The sequence below is a fragment of the Zonotrichia albicollis genome, chromosome 4 (assembly GCF_047830755.1).
Source record: "Zonotrichia albicollis isolate bZonAlb1 chromosome 4, bZonAlb1.hap1, whole genome shotgun sequence".
Classification (NCBI taxonomy): Eukaryota; Metazoa; Chordata; class Aves; order Passeriformes; family Passerellidae; genus Zonotrichia; species Zonotrichia albicollis.
In genome coordinates, this window is record NC_133822.1 from 33,937,639 (window position 1) to 33,957,849 (window position 20,211).

The window sequence follows — 20,211 nt, forward strand, 5'->3', positions numbered from 1 at the left end:
CACTCATAGCACCCACATGCTGCAGGGACAGCTCATTCAACTCTTCAGCCCATACAAAGGGTATAAATCCTGTGTCTCAAGAGCCCTTTCTCTGATTTTCTACCTGTAAGAAATTCAGAATTTGCAGGCCTAGAACCCCTCTGAGAACTCCTACAATGGAGAGAAAGACAAGACCACCATGGACTGCACAACATTGGAAACAAATGCAAATCCCTCTTTATTTTAGGACATGTTAGTGTCTCACAGAAACAGGCAGCAGCAGTCCATTCACTCAAAAGAACACCACTAAAAATTCAGTTTTTCAGATTACTCCTCAAAACACCTCCAAACAGATACATAAATTATTTATAAATATGCAAAAATTACTGCAGGAACAACGACTGGTGTAGCAATCACAGTAGAATTTCCAGTCGTAATAAAAAAGTAAATCCAAATTGTCCCAGGGTTGGCTTCTTTGGTGGGAAATGATCTCAGAGCATTTCAGTTTCATGTTAAGAACAAAGAGAAATGATCTTTCTACAAAGCCAAGGCTCCTGTCCCTTCCTCTGAGCTTGCTGTAAAGACAGGCTTTCACATCTCAGCCCCTGAGCAAAGTGTAACAGCAAATCAGTGGCACAATAAAGTCCTGGGCGGGGGAGGCTGCTCCCTCTCCAGGCAGTGTTGCCAGCCCATCTCAGAAGGAACAGGAGAAGCTGTTGCAGAAGACAACCGTCTCAGGAAAGACTTCTCCAAGGCCAGTTGCAGCTTTCTGCATTGTATCCACTGCAAAAAGTTGCAGCATTTCTGCTCCCCTTTAAACTGGGTGTGTTGGGAGAAAAACAATCCCTTTCCCCCAAACTATACACTCTGAAATACCTCGGGCCCAGTGGGCCAAGCAATCCCTGAAACTTTATCAGGCCTAGGCCCATTCTGTGACATAGGAAGGTGCACGGTGCTTTGTCAGTGGAGGTACTGCACAGACAGGAGACATTCCAGCTGCTACAGCTCAAGACAAGTAGGTGAGGGCTCTGGGTCCTGGGTCAGAGAGCAGGGCAGCAGAACCAAGCACAGCAGCAGAGATGGGGTTACAGCACAAAGATAACTGTCAGCATTTCACAGCTATCATACATTCTGTGTTGGGAATACATGTGTATGTGCACTGGTGTCTATTCAATATTAATTCCTCTCAATTACCACAAGTCTGTCCATCACCTCGACACCTTGGCTCAAGGGCAAATCTGAGCAATGCCAGTGTCTCCTTGCTGCTCCTTGCCTTCAGAACGCAGAGTGGGAGCACCAGGTCAGTCACAGGCAGAGATGCTGCACCAGCTGCTCGAACTGCTCCCGTTGCTCGTAGATGTAGAGCTGGGTGTCCCACAGGGCGTTCACCAGCACAGTGTCGTTCACCTCGTCCAGCATCACCTCCGTGTGCAGCTGAGGGCTGAGCCTGCGAGCACAGACAGCATCAGCAGCTGGGCACAGACACAGAGCTGACCAGGCACCAGCAAGACACTCCCACCAGGCAGCTCCCACCGCCAGGCCCTTGGTCTGTCAGGCTTGCAGAGCACAGACCTTCCCCCTCCTTCAAGGCCAGGCACACTCAAGGCTGAGGCACAGTGAAGCAGCTGCAGCACACCAGGGACAAGTCTAAGACGGGCTGTGCAGGGTGGAACGGGGCAGGATGCACATCCCAAAGGGCCGTGCAAGACAACACCTCCCAAAGCTCCCTCAAGCAGGCCAGACCCGGCGTGCTGGGTGCCTGAGCTCCTGTGGAGGGCCAGGCAGGCTCCACCTTGTCACTGAGGCGTGTGCAGGGGCAGGTCTGGGCAGGAATGCCTCTGGAGGGGATGCCATCTGGGATGACGCACTGCACAGCCAGGTCTGAAGGGAGAGGATAAAAATAGGGCTGTGCAAGAGAGAGGAAAGGAAGCTCCTACCGGAAATAGGGGACATCCGTCATCTCACACCAGGCCCTGGCACGATCCACAGCTGGGCCGTCTGCGTCAGTGCACTGCAGGAGAAACAGGCACTCACTCACAGCCTGCCTGCCCTTCCCTGCCCACCACAGGCTGCCCTGGCACCAAGCCCCAGAGGGAAAATAAAAACCGAGAGCAAGGGCATCCTGGATGGCACTGCTCGCCACCAAGAGCTGGGTGGCTCTTCTTTTTCTTTACTTTTATCATAAGGGCAGCACTCCTGATCCTTGGGACACAAGAATTGCACCCTACAGACCCTTCATACATCACAGCACAGAGTGGATTGCCTCATGGAAACTCCCAGAATGACAGCCTCCTTGGGATTTCATCTGTATCCATTCTGTCCAAGCCCTGTACAGCACAGCCTGTGATTACTTCAGGCCTACTGGGCTATCCTGGGACAGCTCCCCTGGGAACCCTGAGATAAACAACAGGAGAGCAAAAGGCCTTTGGGTATTTTCTCACTTCAGGAAGCTAAAAAGGAGATAAAGCAACAACATTAAAATCACAGTCAGAACTTTAGTTCTGATCTTTCTGGCTTTCATCCATTTAGAATGTTTTCATGAACAACATGTAATGACCATCTTCCTGAAGCACACAAGTGCATGTGCCAACTACACACTCCTAACCACAGCTCTCAACTATTGTTTTTAATTAATGACTCTCTTTACTATTTACTAATTTCCTCAGAGGGAAAAACAAAGCTTTTCTAAAGAAAAATGAATTGCTGTTTTCTGAGGGATGATTAATTTTTTCCCCCACGTTGCTCAGATGATAATTCTTCCTGGAAAGATACCGAGTTTCACAAACTCACACCTGCAAATGTTCCTAAGAGTCACTGACCACCATCCTGTCCTTAGCTCCTTTCAGCTGCAAGAATATCCCTTGGGGATGAGTGTCCCTTTGGGGCACTCAGAACCTCAAAGAATCAGATGGGCCTTCAGGCCTGCAGTGCTCCTGCAATTTCTAAGTTACCCACTACATCCACAGTCAGAACAGAATTTACTTCTCAAAGGGGGAAGCTGCAAACTGGAAACCTTTTTTCCCTCCCTGCAAGCAGCCCCAGGGGTCTGTTGCCATCCCCTCCTCCCAGTACTCACACAATCCACCACCATCTTGCCAAGCTCCCTGGCCCCAAAGACGGTCTTCGCCAGTTGCCAAGGGTTTGAGGGGCGGAAAACGTCCACAGAGCTCACTGCGACCTGCGGAGGCTTCCCTGTTCCCAGGGACACCACCAACCCCAATTTCCTCACTTCCTGCTTCTGACCCTGAGGACAAACAAAAGAGCTCTTTGCAATGACCAACAATGAAAGTGAAGCATCTCTTCCACAGCAGCTTCCTGGGGGAAGCTCTGAATGCTAAGGCAAAAGGCTCAGCTGCCTTTTCTTCCCCCATCCTCCCCCAATGTATGGCCTGCTGAGACAGCTGTAACCCACGGGACTTCAGCAGTTGCACTGCTCTGTCCCTCCCCCCCTGACCACACCCAAACCCATGGGACCACCCTGCAGATAAGTCCTAGGACCAGATGACCACGAAGCAGTCCAACTCTTCAGTCACTCTGGCAACACATCTCCCCTTTCAGCTATAGGGAGCAATAGCTGCCACTGGTTATTCAACTTTTTGAAGAACTTGCCACACCACACAAGACATTCACTCTTCACCCTTGCAGAGTACTATACCCTTGTCTTCTCCATTTATTTTTGGGCAGAAAAAGGCCCTGCAGAGCCATGTCAAGGGCCACATACAACCATCAACTCAATCATTTGGGTTCAAAGAAGCAAGGAGAGGCTGATGAGACTGTCTCCCCATCTCACACCCTTGTTAGGAGAGGTATCTCACCTCCCAGACACTATTCCCAGCACATATCCCCCTCCATACACTCTCTTTTAGGGTGCTGCACTGCTAACTTGTTTATCCACTAAGATGCATCCACTCTCACATCCGCTTCTTCTTCAAGAGAGGCTCAGTGGGGCCAAAACCCTCCAGTTACCAGTCAAGGCTAGGATTTCCCTCACCTTTTTGATCAGTGTCTTGTTGTACTCGTGGATCTCTGCCATGGCATCAAGGGTGGGGTTGTTGGCCAGCAGCCCTCCATCCAGGAAACGGCCAATGGGCCGGAAATAAGTGGGAGCTGCACCGCTGCAGCGGGCAGCGCGCCACACGAGCTGCTCTGTGAGGGACAGAGAGCAAAAGGCCTCCTGCAGCAACTCTGCTGTGCACCAAAAGCTCCCCAGCTCCACCAACACAAATCAGGATGGCTTGCAATCCCAGGAAACCCTGCCCTACATGGCTGTGCCTCTTTCTACCAACAGCAGGGTGCTTGGATGCACAGGATGACTCCGAGGGACTTTAAAAGATGTTCTCACCACTTCCTACATATCCTGGGTAAAATTCACTCTCTATCCATTTTCTTGCTGCTATTTTGATAGTGAATCAGGTATGTGTGCCAGACCAGGCAGCAAGCTGGAGGGGGCTGCATGCTTCAGTTACATGGCTTTTCCATGTTTTTCTGTAGGAGCCCAGGGAAAGATGCAGGACTCCTCTAGCAGACCCCTTCTCTCATCTACTGGAACAGGGCCTGGCTAGTGAGGTTCAGGAGAATCCAAGGGAGGAGGAGAGAGAAAAAATGGGACCCATCACTAGGACCTAGTTACAAGGCAAGACCAGGGATGAGCCATTGCTGATTTTCAGGTAGGAAGAGCATGAAATCTGAGGGATGAAACTAACCAGCTGGATTTGTGTGTACCATCATTTACCTTCTGGCTGAGTGAGTGGCTGGAAAGATGCATTTGTCTTGTACTCAGTGGAGCGTTTTGTCTCTGGTACAGGGTAATTCCGGAAAAGGTGGAGCTCAGCTGGCTGTCGGTCACACAATGTCCCTGTCACCATAACTCTGGAGAAGCAGACATGAGAGAATGAGAGTAAAATGGAAAAAAAAATACTTATGGTTTCAATAGTCTGCACATCACACTCCTCCAGATCTGCTTTAAGGCTGAGCATCTCTGCTGACACAGGTCTAGAGCACGTGTGAGACAGCATCAACCAGCACAGCCTGCGGCAGGACTTACTTGGGTTTTCGGACATCTGTCATTTTGGTGTTCTCCCCAAATTCCTTCTTCAAGAACTCATCCAGGGGCTCGGACTCGTAGGGCCGAGAGCCCCGGAACACCATGTCCTTCATGCGGAAGTACAGGCAGCGCATGTAGTCCATGGACTTCCCTGAGATGGGCAACAGTGTTGGCAGGAGCAGGCAGTGGGAGGAAAGGCAGGCAGAACAAACAGCACATCAGAGCAAGGCTTCCCCAGGACAAGTGGGAGTTGGGAGGCATCACTGCCAATCCAATTCCCTTCCCAAGCTGCCTGTCATCTCCTTGGTTCTCAGCAGCATGACTGGGAAGGATTAGAGAGGAAGAGCAAGCTTGGAGCAGCTTCCCGTTACCAGAATGTATCAAACACCTTGCCCTAAGGCCTCTGTGAAGAGCACAGGAAGTACAGAACATTGAACTCTGCCACCATGCACTCCCCAAAATCCAGAAAGTGCTCAAAGCCAGCTGACATGAGAAGCAAGTGCAAAGCCAGGTCGAGGCTTTCCTCCATTAAGAAACATCCCTTCTCTCCTTTGGCTGGACTCAGAGAGGCAGCTCCCACCACACATCTGCTCCCCCAGGAGGAACACTCAGACCAGAATGAGAAGGGATCCATTATGTCCTCACCATGTACAATAGCCAAGGCCAAGATCCCTCCAGTGCTGGTCCCTGCAATCCAGTCAAAGATCTCACAAATGGGACGGCCTGCAGCCTTTTCAATAGCCAGGAGAAGCTGGATGAGCACAAGGCCACGGATGCCCCCTCCATCCAAGCACAGGAGCCGGTCCTGACTGCAGAGAGACACACACACATGACTGGGAGCTGTGGGACAGATTATGAATCACAGAACACTCTGTGGGAACATGGCCCTGGGGACAGGAAGCTATGCCAGCAAGTAGATTGCTGCAGACAGTGTAACTGGTGAATAAATAAATCCAGCAGCGCCTTCTCAGGTGCAAATAAGACACATCCAATAAGCCTTGTCAGAGCTGGTGCAACATCCTTTGCTCCTGCATAGTCACCTCGAACCTCTACACCAGAAAGAGAGTGACCAGCCAAAACCACACCCAAGTTCCTTACTACACAGTAATGGGTATTGAGTCCTAAATAAAAAAAGCAGACAGACCTAAATCCTGCCAGCAGCACTTCAGTGCCAACTCCTTCTCCACTCCACACAAGGTGAGGCGCAGGCACTGCTGAGACAGTGCAGAGGAGCTGAGTGAACATCAGGGCAGTGTGCAGAGATGGGGAAAACACAAAGCCAAAGCAGTGCTGGGTGCCCAGCAGCACAGGGAAGGGACAAAGCAGGGTTTCACCTCCTGAGCTCAGGCTCCACTGCAACTCCAGGCAGGACAGGCAGGGGTTATTTATGGAAACAAGAGATTTCTCAAAAGATGCTGGAAAAACTGCAATGTTGATGGACATGAAATAATGTCAGCTCTGAGGATGCCATCCCCATAGGTGTGGGAAGGGAGAATTCACACACAGATTTCACCTTCAAGTTGCACAGGAGCCTAGACAGAAGCTGCTCCTCACTTACTCTCTTCTAGCCTCACAGGGCATGTCCACAACATCTGGTGCCTTCAACAGCTGTCCAAGCGTTGTGGAAACATACAGAAGGTCCTTGTACCCTAGAGGGCCATGAACATGCAATTGGGAAAAAATAAATTAGAGATCACCAATGTGGTAACTGATTTCCACCACAAACAAAAAGAGAATATCCAACTCCCTTCCCCATCGAATAAAGGTCCCTGCAGGAGACACAAGCCATCTTACCCACAGCCAACAGGTAACCCCAAATTTAACTCCACACCAAAGGACAGCAACACCACCCTTTGGAGCAGGCAGCTGTAGATGCACTGGAAAAGACAGGATTTGGAGAAGCAGATGATGTGCACAGTGGATGAGGAAGGCAGAGCCCAGCAGCATGCCCACTACACAGTTTACTGCAAGCTGTTAGGATAAAACCTAAATCTACTCTTCAAAGTAACCTAGGCAGGAGAGCTGTGGGGACAGGGTGACTTGTCATTACCCCTCAGCTGACATTCACCCAGGCCACCCTGGGTGTGGGGCACCAATCCAAGCTAGGTGAGAAGCCAGCCTGTGAAACCAGAAGAAGAAAGAAGGGGGAAGAGAAGTTACAAACTCCTGCCAGCACCCAGGCCAGAAGGAGGCTGTGGACAACAATGAATTGTGGTGAGGAGGTTCTTCAAGGGCAGAGCCCACAATAAAAAAGGGTTTTGCTCTGTCACTGCATCAGAGCTGGAATTGGGTAAGGGTTGCTTTCACTGGGCTGTGGTGAGAAGAAAGTCCTGGTGTCAACAGCCACTGAGATTTGTAGTGACACAGACACATTCCAGGATTGTTCTCTGGCCCCATAGGAGAGCCTTTGCAAAGAAAACCTCCAACCTGAGATGGGAAGTGGTCCACAAGCAGATGTCAGCCACTTTCATGCTCTTCTCATGACCCTCCAAGTCAACTCCCCTGTTGCCTAGTCCACAACCCCTCTTGCTGCCTCCTCCTGAGCTCTGGAGCTCCCCGAAGGCACAAAGCCCATCGCTTAGAATAGACCTATGTGCTTATTCTGGGCAGCATAGACCACAAGGTTCGATTCAATCAAATGTCCCACACTAGGCTTTTCCTATGCATAACAAACCCCATGATCAAGGTTGCTTATCCTCAGGCTTCACCCTTTCCCTCTCCCAGGTGCTGGTCTCCAGGATCTCAGTAAGTGACACTTCTAAATCTCCTTGTGCCCAGCACAACACTGGGAGGTCCTCAAGGCAGACCAGCACTTTCCCTTCTACACATGACCCAGGGGACAAAGTACCTGCAGGCTAAGTGCCCCCTCTTCCAGACATGTGAGGGAATCAGTCTTTCTTTTTAAAGAGCTACATTGTGTCAGGTCTATAAAACAAATGTTTTGAGTACAAGAGTTCAGAATACACAGAGAGGAAAAGACGAGAAAAGAGATGGGATCCCGGAACAGGTGAATGAGGACAGTCACCACAGAGTCAGCAGGCAGTGAGAGCTTTGACAGTTCCCAGAGCACGGCCCATCTGAAGAAGAGGTCTGAGACAGCACTGTGAAGCAAGAAGGGAGAGAAGCGAGGGAGGGCCAGGGAAGGCTTTACCTAAGCTGTTGAGGTTGCTCCGTGGGGAAGGTTGGCCTTCCAGGAAGGAGGCAGCAGATGGTGCCAGGCCTGGGGAGTCAGGGTTGGGTGGTGGGTGGCAGCGTTCGGTGCCTACAGTTTGCAGCAGGTCTAAGAGCACTTTCCGGTTCGCACCTTCGGTGACCAAGGGGGAGTTACAGATCAGAAACAGAATCAGTGCATGTGCACACCACGGGGGAACGTGCTCTGCCAAATTCACAGCGGGCCTGACCCTCACAAAGCCTCTGGGATGACCTGGGGAAGGGCAAAAACATCCCAGGTATCTCTCCCTAAAGGCCAGGCAGCAGGACTTGTGCACAGCAGGAGTATCCACTGCTGTGCAGCTTCAAGGGTGTGTGCCACACACTTCTTTGGCCCTGAAGACCTGCCCATGTCTGCCTGTGCTTGGGCAGCTCAGCAGTGCTATCCCGTTGTGAGCCTGCAGTGCCTGACATGGTGGCCCGAAAGGGGGGAGTGCATGCCAGCTTTTCTTCTTGCATCCCTGTGCCACAGAAGAGAAATTCATCAAGGGCTATTAATACAAAGCCTGTACTGCTAGCAAAGCAGGTACCTACTATGTGAGCAACTAGAAGCTGGGAAAGCATGTTGGAGAAGCATCGCCCATGCATGGCACATTTTCAGCTCTCCCCAAGACACTGTTTTGGCCACCAAGGGGAGACAGGATGCTGGGCTCACCCTGTAAGGCTGCTGACGTGCTCCCTCACCTTTGCTGCTCCTGGCTGCCAACAGTCCTGGTGTCTCTCCAAAATCATTGGGGATCTCAACATCTCCTCCAAAGACAATGATCGCTTTGATCATATCCAGGTGGTCATGCTAGGGGACAAGGGAAAGCTCAGTCCAGCCGCTGGATGATTTCTCATTCCTTCCCTTCCCTTTTCATTAGCCAAAGCACCCACAAGGGAACCCCACACGAACAGCCAGAATTTCAAAGACTCTGTCGCTGTCCCAACCCTTCCAGAGAACCGTCTCTCCTCCCCAGCAGCCCCTGCAGGAGCTCACCTTCATGGCCAGGTGCAGCGGCGTGTTTCCGTCGCGGCCGCGGGCGTTGGTGTGGGCGCCGTGTGTCAGCAGCACCATGGCGCAGTCCAGGCGGCCCCTCTGCACGGCGATGTGCAGCGCCATGTCGGCCGTGCCGCTGCTGGCGTTCACCTCGGCGCCGTGCTCCAGCAGCAGCCGCGCCAGCTGGCCCGGACCACGGCAGGGACAGAGAAAGCAGCCGTGAGCACAACCGCCCGGGCACTCCGACCATCCAGGCCTCGGGGCAAACAAAGCAGGGCAACAGGAGGGAGCCTTAGCCTGGACACAGGGGGCTGGCAGATGCCAGCTGAATTGTTCCAAGCGCTGGGGTTTCTCTGTCTTTTACCACAGAACTAGATGGTGGCTGCACAATCTGGCTGGAGCTTCTGGATCCTTTGGGACTGATACACAACCATAATGAATGGCTGAGATCAATGGAAAAAAAACCAGCTCCTACTCAGGCCAGGATCCTTGCAGACTGAAATAAAAATTCTGCCTTCTGAGCTTCTCTTTATACGCCAAGCACATTCAAGTCTGCTCTGAAACTCCAAGGGACATTTCTGAGAGGAATGGGTTATTGCAGGAGGGAAAAAAGCCCTCCTATAGCAATGCCCTCTGCCAGCAACAAGCATCATTCAGGTGCCCCAGCATGGCATATCACCAACCTGCCCAGCTCTGGCAGGAGATGGACTTTCCTCCACTCACCACCACTGTGTGCCTACCTCACACTTCCCCTGCAGTTTCGGAGGCAGCAATCTGTTTGCTCCCAGGAAACCGGCAGCTAATGAGAAGAGAGCTCCCTCCAGGGGCAACTATGCTTCAGGGACAGTGCTGCAATTTCTTCACCAAAAGGGAAAGGGGACAAGCTGGCAGCTTCACAGCCATGGATGAAATACTAGGAATAAGCCCACCAATTTATTTCACTGCAAGGCTCTGCTGCTCTATTCCCTGTGGCAAACAGCACCAACTGGCACAGTGCAAAGAGAATCAAACACTGGGCTGCTGGCTGGGCTCTGACACTCCCAGGGCTCTGCACATGCACTCAGACAAGTCAGCCACAGAAGGAATTAACTGGGTGCTGGGTAGCAGCACAGGCCCTCCCATGGATTGGCTCTATTTACCTCTGCCTTCTTTGCCCAGTGCAGTGGAGTGGCATCATAGCGTGGGTCCTTGGAGCAAACCTGGCTGGCATCTGCCTCCAGAATGGCCTGGACACACCTGGGAAACACAGTGAGATGACAGGATGGGTGGCTGCTGTCTTGACTCAAAGACCTCCACTCACATCACCGCCTGCCTTCTGCCCAGAGGAAAACCAGGAAACCCTGCAGCAGCAGCAGCATCTCTGCAACACCTGTGAGCTCCTCAGCTGCACTTTTGTTTTGCCCTTCACAGAAAGTGCGGGCACAGCAGGAAGCACACAAGCCAAGTGGTGTTGGGAGCAGGAGAATCTCTCCAATTACAAGTTGTGGAGCAACATCTGGGTGCTTCTCTAATTCAGGAATATGTAATTTCTGGAAACTCTCCAAACCTGAGAGCAAAATTCTTCTGCTCTCTTTCCATGGAAACATGGGGATAGAACTCTAATAGTTAAATACTTGCTGAAATTAAGATTCTGTGTACTTCCCTATGAGTGAAAAATCACACCTGTTGTGAAGAGATCAGTATCTGGTGCCTAGAAAATAGGATAGGTGTGCTAATGAAATTTGGTTATCTTCTCCACTACCACCAAAAAACCCTGTACAAGAGATAGAGCCCCAGTGCAACCTCAGGGACCTATCCCCATTCTGGGCTTGTAAATGGGGGTCTAATGTTGGGAAGTACTTTTCAAAATGCTTAAAAATCAGCAATCAGCAGGTAGTGTTGTCTTGAAAGCCCTGTTTGTAGAGCCTGGACACTCTTTGAACATTAAGTGCTATAAAGCATATACAAATGGAATTGAATTTCTCCGAAGAAAACAGGGAGTAAATGTTGTGCTTTTTTTGACTCCCTTCCAGAGTGTGTTATTAAGAGTCAAGAGTACCTCTGGTCTACAGGAGATAGGAAAAACTAAGCTTTGAAATGAAAGCTTATTAGGATCAGAGCACTCAAAGACAGAGGTACAGCAATTAATACTATCTAAGCATCAGCCAATCATCTTCCTACAGCTCATTCTGAAAAAAAGCATTTCACAAACATATCTTTTTAAATCTGTCTTTCTCCTGATGTCTGATACTGAACAAGGTACTAATTTCAGGACAAAGAAGTTTTATTCTGAAAGTATTTCTTTCTTTCCCACACCAGCACTTCCCTTTTTTTTTGCCAGCGACTACACACGAGACCTGTCCTACTGAGCACAGCCCTGGCCAGTGCTGAGCAAGCACACAAGCCCCAGGCTGGAGGGGACTCTACATACCCCTTGTGGGAGAACTTCAGAGCTGTGTGGATGGGGTAGCCCAGTGTGCCCACGACGCTGCAGCTGGCACGGCACTTCAGCAGGGAGCGAACCATGTCCTCCTTGCCCAGCTGGCACGCCAGGTGCAGAGCTGTCAGCCCCTCGTGGTTCAGGTGGTCCAAGCCAGTAGTTAGGGGTCTGCCCAGGAGCTGGCAGGAGGAGACAGTAAATAAATAAGTAGACAGACAACATGGAAGAGCACTGTCTCTTCTTGCGCTCTGAGGACTGACTCTGGAGCATGGGACCCCTCACAATGCTCCAGCCTGTCCTCTCCATCCTTGCTCCCTGTAAATTGCAGATCTGTTACGTGCTGACTGCTTTGTTGCAGAAAAGTACCTCATTGCCACACTGGGGAAACCCTGCAAGCCTGGTGCACATATGAAAAATGGGAATTCGGTTTCTTTAATTTAGCAAGGAATCAATACAGAAAACATGCAAACACGAGACAGATCAGACAACAAGCCAAGGTGATGCCACCAAAAAAATAAAGATTATATCTTTTTAATACAAGGTTCCTAACTGCCCACTCCACAGCATGGCAAGCCCTGATCCTCATCCTACCTCATCGTGCATTAGGAAACTCCAACATGGACGGGTGGGCAGACAGAGAGCTGTCACAACAGGTATTGGGCAAATGTGAGGGTTGCAGCAGTGGGGAAGAGTCAGTCTCAGGCTCACACCAAGTCTGGGGAGCTGACAGACCTCAGGAACCATGTGCAAGGCCACCCACACCTTACAAACCTGGTCACCTCTGCCCAGCATTTCTCAGCAATCAAGAACACCTACAACTTCAGACTGTCTCTGCCTCGAGGCTCTGATCACTGTCCCCCATGCAAGGCCACTCACTTCAAACAGCAGGTCCTGTAGCTCAGGACAGCTCCAAACTGTCATTCACTCTGTGGGCAGCACACGATCCCCCATGGCAGCCTCAGCACACACTTCCCTACAGGAGCACTCTGCCCAAAACCAAACACCTGCTCACAGGAGAGAGGGAACAGACAGCCACAGGCCTGAGGAACAGCAGGATGAAGGCCTGATGCAAATAGCAGCAAAGGATTACTTTCTGAGAAAACTTGCTTAACATCCTTGTTTGAGTGCTGGGTGGAATCTGCACTCTGAATATGGGAAACAGCACCAGTAACGAGGGGATGCTAGAGGCTGAAATCAGGCTCAAGCAATAACTCAACAGAGGGAGTTGACTTTCTCCTCCCCTGTGTGTAGCTGTTTTCCCATCTCTAGCACAGACAAAGAAGACGCGTTCTAGTCCCACTTTCTCCCAGACCAGAAGTCGCTCCCACCTCAATGATCTGGGGGTTGTTTCCTCGCACGGCGTAGTGGAAAACGGTCTCTCCGTTCCTGTCGGTGATGTCCACGCGTGCGTGGCACTCCAGCAGCTCCAGCAGGCACTCCACGTCCCCCTTGCGGCACGCCAGGTGCAGCGGGGTGCAGCCGTCCTCGCCGTCTGTGCTGTTCACGCAGCTGCAAGAGAGGGCTCGGAATGGCACGGGGAAGAGGAGGGCAGGCAGCTGCTACAGGAGCTGACACAGAGGTGCCCTCCATCTGTCCCATCTGGTGTGACCATGAGACTCAGGAAAGCCCAGCCTCTTGCCAGGGAAGAAGCACAGGGAAGGGACAGCAAGCAGCCCCGCCCTGGACTCTCTCCTTGATATGCTGCTTCTTGTCCTGCCCTCCATATGGGATCAGCACCCTCTGCCCCAAGGAGGGCAGGAGACAGGTTGCACCCAGCAACCTGGCAATGGTGCTGCTATTTGCCTTCCAGCCCCCTAACTCCTCAAAAGTCTGCCCTATCCTCAGTAAACTGGTTTTGGCTTGGGTAGAGTTAACTTTCTTCACAGAGGCTGGTGTGGAACTTTGTTTTGGATTTATGCTGAACACAAAGCTGAGAATACAGAGATGTTTTTGTTATGGCTAAGCAGGGTTTACACAGAGCCAAGGCCTTTTCTGCTTTTTATACTGATCCACTGGCAAGGAAACTGGAGGTGCAGGGGAGGCTGGAGGAAACACAGCTGGGACGGGTGACCAAAGGGATTTTCCAGCCCATATGACACCATGTTTAGTATATAAAGCATAGGGAGAAGGAGGGGGGACATTTTGAGTGATGGTGTTTGTCTTCCCAAGTCACCACAATATGTGATGGAGCCCTGGAGGTGGCCGAACACCTGCCTGCCCATAGGAAGCAGTGATTCAATTCCTTGTTTTACTTTGCTTGTCTACATGGCTTTTGCTTTCCCTGTCTTTATCTCAACCCAGGTTTTCTACATTTTGCCCTTTCAATTCTCTCCCCACTTCCTCTTGTGGGAGAACGATGAGTGGCTGCATGGGGCTCACCTGCTGGCTGGGGTTAAATCACAGCAGAACTTCCCCATGAAAAAACAAGTCCTTGTGTCCAAAATCTCTTTCCAGACAGTCCTACCATACCTCCGCTCTCAGTGCTTACAAAGTGAGCAAAAACCTCCTCCAAAAATCTGCTCCATGAGGACTGCAATAACCTAACCCGTGTCTCTAGCAGGACACCTCAATCCTTTACTTCAAACACCAGGCCCTGCAGCAGCAGGCTGAAGCCCACCAGCCAGCTTCCCCAGCAAAGAAGGGACACTCCAATAGAGCCCAGCCTGCCCTCCCAAGCTCCTTCTGAGCAGGGACCCCCAGCAGACAGCGTGATCCTTGCCTCAGGATGTGGTTGTGCCGGAAGGTCTCGCGGCGGCCGAACTCCACGGCGATGTGTGCCGGGGACCAGCCGGGGTAGCTGCGGACGCAGTCGCTGAGCAGCTGCAGCTCCTCCAGGGACAAGGGCTGGCACGAGCTCTCGTAGAAAGGGCGCAGCTGCCGGGCATATTGCTCAAAGTACACCAGGGCGTCTGCTTCGTTGTCCAGCTGGAAGAGCCTGGAGAAAAGGCGAGCATGGGGTTCATCCTGCTTAAAGGAATAACCCCAATCCCCTGTATCCGAGGGAAATGGCTCTTTTCCAAATGTCAGTGCTGGGAACTTTCCTCTTCTTCTCCAACTAGTGTCATCCTTGTTCCAAGGGAAGCAGGGAGACTACTTCACTGGAAGAGAGCATCCCCGTTCCTGAACAATGTTAGGTTTTGCTCAGAAGTATCCTGTGGTTGCTGAACACCAACAGGAACGAGCAGCAGAAATGCATAGGGACACATGGATGCCCTGAACCATACCACGGCTGCCTGCAGTCGCAATGTTTGGACCTCGTCTTGATTCCACGAGCTGTTTTGCGGCAAATCCTCCACCAGCACACGCACTGCCTTCCACCCCTCCCAGCCCACCTGCTGCTTCAACATAACACCCCACGGCCTCGAAGCAGCCCCGACATCGGCAGCGTGGGGTCTTTGTTTTCCCACGTCAGCAGGGACGGCTAAAGGTCTGTCACTCACCGGAACGCGACCTGCGGGCTCTGCGGATTCACCAGCAAGCAGTCCCAGGAGCGAGAGAGGCTGTTCTTGTAGAGGGCCAGCCTGCCCTCTTCCCGCAGGCACGTGTGACCGGCGTACTCGGCGGCCGGCACCTCCCTCACGCGGTACGGGTTGGAGAAGATCTGCGAGACGCTGCTGAAGGTGTCCAGCAGCCGCCCAAAAAACTGCATCTTCCCAGAGCCTCAGGCGGCTTCTCCCGAGGGAAAGGCGGCCACTGGCTCCGCCGGCTCTGCCCTTGCACGCACGGCGGAGCGCGGCCGGGTGACAGCGGGGGCGGGAACGGGATCGGGCTGGATCCGGGGATGGCGCCGGGCAAAGCACGACGGGCCCCCAGCGCCCCCCGCGCGCCGCGCGCCGCCCGCCGCGCGCCCCCCGCCGCCCGCCAATCGCCGGCACCGCCCCCCGGGACGGGCCAATCAGCGGCGTCGCTTCCGGGGCGGGGCCATGGGGGCGGGATTAAGGCAGCGCCCGCCGCCTGCCGCCGGAGGAGGGTGGAAGGCGCCATCTTTGTGAGGGGCGGGGTGACAGGGGTGGGGCCGCCCTTCTTCAAGCGGTAGCGGCGCATTTCTGTGGGGCGTTCTGCTCCCGGCACGGCCGGTCATCGGTCCTGCGCCACCGCTGGGCTCGAGTACAAGCCAGCGCTTTTGGAGCGCGGCCGTGTTGACAGCGCGGCTGGCGGTGCGTGCTGGCACGGCGCGTCGTACGCTGGCACGGCGGGGCGCTTTAAGGGCAGCGGCCGCCCCGCGCGGCAGCGGCGGTGAGGGGGTGTGGTGAGGGTGACGTCACCGCATGACTGTGTTTTTATGAATGAAAAGAATCCGCGGGTGAGTAATCGCGGAGAGCGAGGTTGGCGGCGCCGCCCGACGCCCCGACCCGGCAGCGGCCCCGCGGGAGCAGCGCAGCCGCCAGGTGAGCGCCGGCCGGAGCGGCCCCTCCGCTCCCGGCTTGCCTTCGCCCCTCGCGGAGCGGCCGGGAGAAGGGGGCGGCGGGGTCCGGCACCGGCTGGAGGCCTCTCTGCCGCCGCCGAAGGCGGGGATCGGGACCGGGACTAGGGCTGGGGGGAACGGGACGGGGGGGCCGGCCAGCCCGCCGCGCTCGGGGCCGTCGGTTCTTCCTTTCCAATTCCCGGCCACCGCCCTGGAGGGATCCACCGCCGCTCCTTCGGCTCCGGCGGCGGATCCCCGGCCCGGATTGCATCAGCTTCCAGCCGGCCCGGCTCCACCTTTCCCGCCGCCCCCCTCCAGCCCCTCATTCCCCTCGGGGGACTCTCGGCCCCGTCCCGGCTCCCCTCGAACCTCCGAGGGCTCCCCTACCGAGACCGGGGTTCCCCGAGGCGGGGAGAGGCTGCTGGGCTGCGGTCCGGAATCGTGGACCCCTCCTCACTCTCCGACCCCGGGGCGGGGAGGGCCCGGCCATGGGCGAGGGGCAGGCACCGCTTCCGTGACTTTCACCCCTGCGCTGCTGAATCACGGGGCGGCCACTTCACCCGCCTGCGCTTCGTGACCGCGACCCTTCGGCCGTCCCCGCAGCTGGGGACACCGGACCCTCGCGGCGGCACCCGCGGGGCTCTGGCCGGGCGGTGGGGCGGCCCCTCCCCGAGGGTCCCGGCTGGGTGACTTCGCCACGGTGTCACTCGGTGGGGCTGCTGCTTTTACTTTCCTTTCAGCCTCGGGCGGATCTCGCCTGTGTTCCCTCCCCGCGGGGAAGGCTTGGCTTCCCAGCGGGCGGCTGGGGCATTTTGGGTCCCCTGGGCAGAGCAGCATCCCAACCCTCTCGTGATGGGATGAAGGAGGGTGGGAGGTCCATCCTTGCCCCATTATCATTATTATTGCTTGCAGTCATCATTGCTATAAATATTATTACAATGTACTTTTTAAAAGGAGTGGGTGAGTCATACGGCCCGGGGTGGGGGGGATGTGGGCAGCGGGCACGGGACCAGCAGGGCCGGTGTTCTCTCTTCCGAGGTGAGGAACACGAGGCTGGCAGTAACCGGCTTTTCTCCTGGCTGCTCAGCAGGGCCGGAGTGAGGAAAGGATGGCTGCAGACGGGCTCTCCAGCAAGGCTTTGAAGGTGAGCACCAGTGGGAACAGAGGTGTGGGAGTCAGGGGGGCTGGTTTTGGGGGTCTCAGGCAACCCAACCACCCCTCTCTCTGGCAGGTGAAGCGGGAGCTGGGGGAGAACACTCCGCTGCTGTCGGATGAGGAGCTGATGGGGCTCTCAGTGCGGGAACTCAACCACCACCTGCGGGGCCTCTCCAAGGAGGAGGTGGCGAGGCTGAAGCAGCGTCGTCGGACGCTGAAGAACCGGGGTTATGCTGCCAGCTGCCGTGTGAAGCGCGTCTGCCAGAAGGAAGAGCTGCAGAAGCAGAAGATGGAGCTGGAGTGGGAGGTGGACAAGCTTGCCCGGGAGAACGCTGCCATGCGCCTGGAGCTCGACACCCTGCGTGGCAAGTACGAGGCCCTGCAGGGCTTTGCCCGCACCGTGGCCACTCACGGGCCCCCCGCCAAGGTGGCCACGGCCAGCGTCATCACCATCGTCAAGTCCAGCACCAACCAGGCCGCCTACTCCTAGTGCTGGCCTCCGTCCCCCGGCTGGACACAGTCCTCCCCGGGGTACCTAGCCCATGAATTGCCTCCCAGCCCTTCCCCAGCCTGTGCCCAAAATCCTCTTTCTCCCATCCCTTGACCTCCAGCTCCCCCAGGTAGGGAGGGCTGCTGCTATGTGGGTGCTTGGATGGAGGACAGGACCTCACTGGTTGCCCCCATAGCCCCCTCCCCTCTTGGGTGTGCAGACAGGACAGAGCGAACCCACACAGTGGGCAAGCATCCCACAGCTCCAAGCTGGTAGGAAAATGCAAGGTGCCTCTTTTTTGTGAGGGCATGGGAGAGTTAAATGTGGGCCAGGCAGTCCCAGGAGCATGTGCTAGAGAGGGAAAAGAGGAGAGAGAGGTCTTGCAGTGTAGGGGAAGAAGATATGATAGAAGGGTATCGGCATTGGGCAGACAACCTGGGCCGCAGCTGGAGCAGGGGGAGAGGTGCCAGCATGTCTGAAATCTCTGGGGATGCAGATGGCAAGGGAAGGTTAGCAGGTCAGAGGGGGAGATAAAGTGGCTGTGTGTTAATGCCTGGTAAGGGTAAATGGAATGGGAAAGTGCTGTGGCAGCTTGTGGTGCTGGGGGACCGAGGGGTGACAGTGATTGGGCAGGGGGGAGCTGGGAGATGTGAGTGGGTCAGCCCAGGCTGTTGTCCACAAAGGGGAGAAGGAGTGGTGCTGTTTTATCTTTATCATGCACATCCTTCACGCCTCTTCCTGCTGACGGGGGAACACTCGGCCTGGCCGGCCGTCTGAAATGCAGCAGCACCGGCAGGAAGGAAGCAGAGGCAGCTGGAGCAGAGATAAACACTGTTTTGCTCAGCACAGGCCAGCTTGTATGGCTCCACCAAGCCCTCCCGGGTGCCCCACTGCCTACAAGGCCCATGGAAGAGTGCTCCCGGCCCTGAGTCAGAGATGTGGAGGCAGAGAGAGGGGTAGAGGTGCAGGAGGTGGGAAGTAGGGGCAGAGAGCATCCCTACTCCTTGGAGCTGCCTGGCGGGCAGGTAGGCTCCTCCCTTTGGTTTTCCTCCAGCTTGGACACCAGTGTGGGACAACCGGCTCTTGAGCAGGCTGCAAGGCTGGAGAAGAGCTGGGTTCTCTAAATGCAGGCAGCACAGGGGAGGGAGCAGGAGGCAGGTCCATCCCGGGATCTGCTGCCTTCTGGGGATGATTCCCCTGCCTGGGTATTGCCACGCCAGCCGCCCTCGGCTGCAGCCTCGGTTCTTCCCTGTAGAGAGGTGCCTGCCACTCCTGGATGGGGCACTGTGGTTGGCATCCCCCACCCCGACTCCTCTTGGGTTTATTTATTGCACGAACATAAGTTATTTTCACGTCCTCTTTGCCATTCCGCCTCTCGGCACAGCCAGGATGTTGGTACAGAGCCGTACTTTATATTTTATATATGCAAATCACATTTTATCTTATACTTATATAGAGCAAAAAAAAACTTATTTATTTTCTGACTTACAGTATGTGTCCTACCCGACTCCTCAGTATTTTGTAGACTTTACAAATAAAGCAAGTTCTTTTTTTTTTTTTTCCACAGTGGGAGTGTGTTTGGTCCTTCTTGCACTTGGGGCAGAGCCATGTCTGAGACCAGGTTTTCTGTCTCCCTCTGGGTTTGCTGCAGGACATGCTCAAGACGTGCCCAAAAAAGATGGGATGGGGGATAGCTCATGGCTTTTAAGGACAAAACTAGATTTATAGTCTCTGAGAGAAAAGGGCTAAAAAAGCATGCTTAACACACCCCCCAAAGCACTTCCTTTCAGGAGCTGTGCAGCTGTGCTGAATCAGCTTTTCCTGGGAAAGATAATGCTTTTCACTACAAAAATTCCCTCCAGGCTGTCCTTGGACCAGGTGCAGGAGAGGCAGGTGCAGGGCATCTGTGCCCAAAAACTTCCCTGTTGAGTGACCTTATCACCTTACCTTGTGAACAGCAAGGAAAAAAGCAGTGAGCTGCCCACAGATGGCAGAAGGGGAAGAAGTGTGGAAGGCACCTTATCAGGAGATGAAGCCAGACCTTCTCCCTGTGTGGAAAAGCCATCCTTCCTCAGAGCTGAGCTGGAAATTGTGAGCATGTTCCAAATGCTCAGGTGGGCCAGGTCCCCAGCAGGCTGCAGCACTCGGGATGGTTTAGGGGGTTTGATATTCCCATTCTCTCTGCCACTGCAAATGGTCCAAGCCCCAAACACTGCTCATGGAAGAAAATCCCAAAGCCATTGTTTGCTGGGGCTCCCTCCCTCTCATCAGTGTTTCACAGTGAGCACCTAAGGAAGGATTCATCTCTACTCCAGGTTTTTAACTCATGGGTTTCACTCCTGCCTTGGGCCAGCAGTGGTGTCTCAGCCCAGGGTGCTGCAGTGATGGTTCTCCATCAGCTCCTACAGACACCTAGAGCTTTCTTTCTGAGAAGAGGACAAGAGATCCTGGCCCACCAAGCCTCAGTCCCTGCGAGGAGGAAAAACTCAGAAAAGTCACACAAGACAGCACCACACAGAGGCAGCTTAAG

The 20,211-nt window shown here is 54.1% G+C and overlaps 2 protein-coding genes across 7 annotated transcripts; one reads left to right on the plus strand and one right to left on the minus strand.

Moving 5' to 3' along the window:
- Positions 1-193: 193 nt before the first annotated feature.
- On the minus strand, positions 194-15,503 carry PLA2G6 (phospholipase A2 group VI). 3 transcript variants are annotated; one of them, XM_026794565.2, is made up of 16 exons: positions 15,072-15,503; positions 14,351-14,566; positions 12,960-13,140; positions 11,623-11,810; positions 10,352-10,448; positions 9,213-9,395; positions 8,918-9,026; positions 8,175-8,327; positions 6,582-6,672; positions 5,669-5,832; positions 5,024-5,174; positions 4,712-4,848; positions 3,971-4,125; positions 3,056-3,223; positions 1,772-1,860; positions 194-1,426 (listed from the first exon to the last, which is right to left on the minus strand). In XM_026794565.2, exons 1-16 carry the CDS (start codon positions 15,278-15,280, stop codon positions 1,285-1,287), a joined length of 2,433 nt encoding a protein of 810 aa, XP_026650366.1. In that variant the 5' UTR covers positions 15,281-15,503; the 3' UTR covers positions 194-1,284. The 3 variants fall into 3 exon arrangements, with proteins under 3 accessions (XP_026650366.1, XP_005488668.1, XP_026650367.1); XM_005488611.3 differs by lacking the exon at positions 1,772-1,860 and adding an exon at positions 1,917-1,990 and having other exon boundaries at positions 15,072-15,502; XM_026794566.2 differs by lacking the exon at positions 8,175-8,327.
- Positions 15,504-15,614: 111 nt separating this feature from the next.
- On the plus strand, positions 15,615-19,247 carry MAFF (MAF bZIP transcription factor F). Of its 4 annotated transcripts, none has more exons than XM_074539385.1 (3): positions 15,615-16,029; positions 17,135-17,180; positions 17,268-19,247. In XM_074539385.1, exons 1-3 carry the CDS (start codon positions 15,914-15,916, stop codon positions 17,679-17,681), a joined length of 576 nt encoding a protein of 191 aa, XP_074395486.1. In that variant the 5' UTR covers positions 15,615-15,913; the 3' UTR covers positions 17,682-19,247. The 4 variants fall into 4 exon arrangements, with proteins under 4 accessions (XP_074395486.1, XP_074395485.1, XP_074395484.1 ...); XM_074539384.1 differs by having other exon boundaries at positions 15,623-16,019; positions 17,075-17,180; XM_074539383.1 differs by having other exon boundaries at positions 15,625-16,019; positions 17,127-17,180.
- Positions 19,248-20,211: the final 964 nt, after the last annotated feature.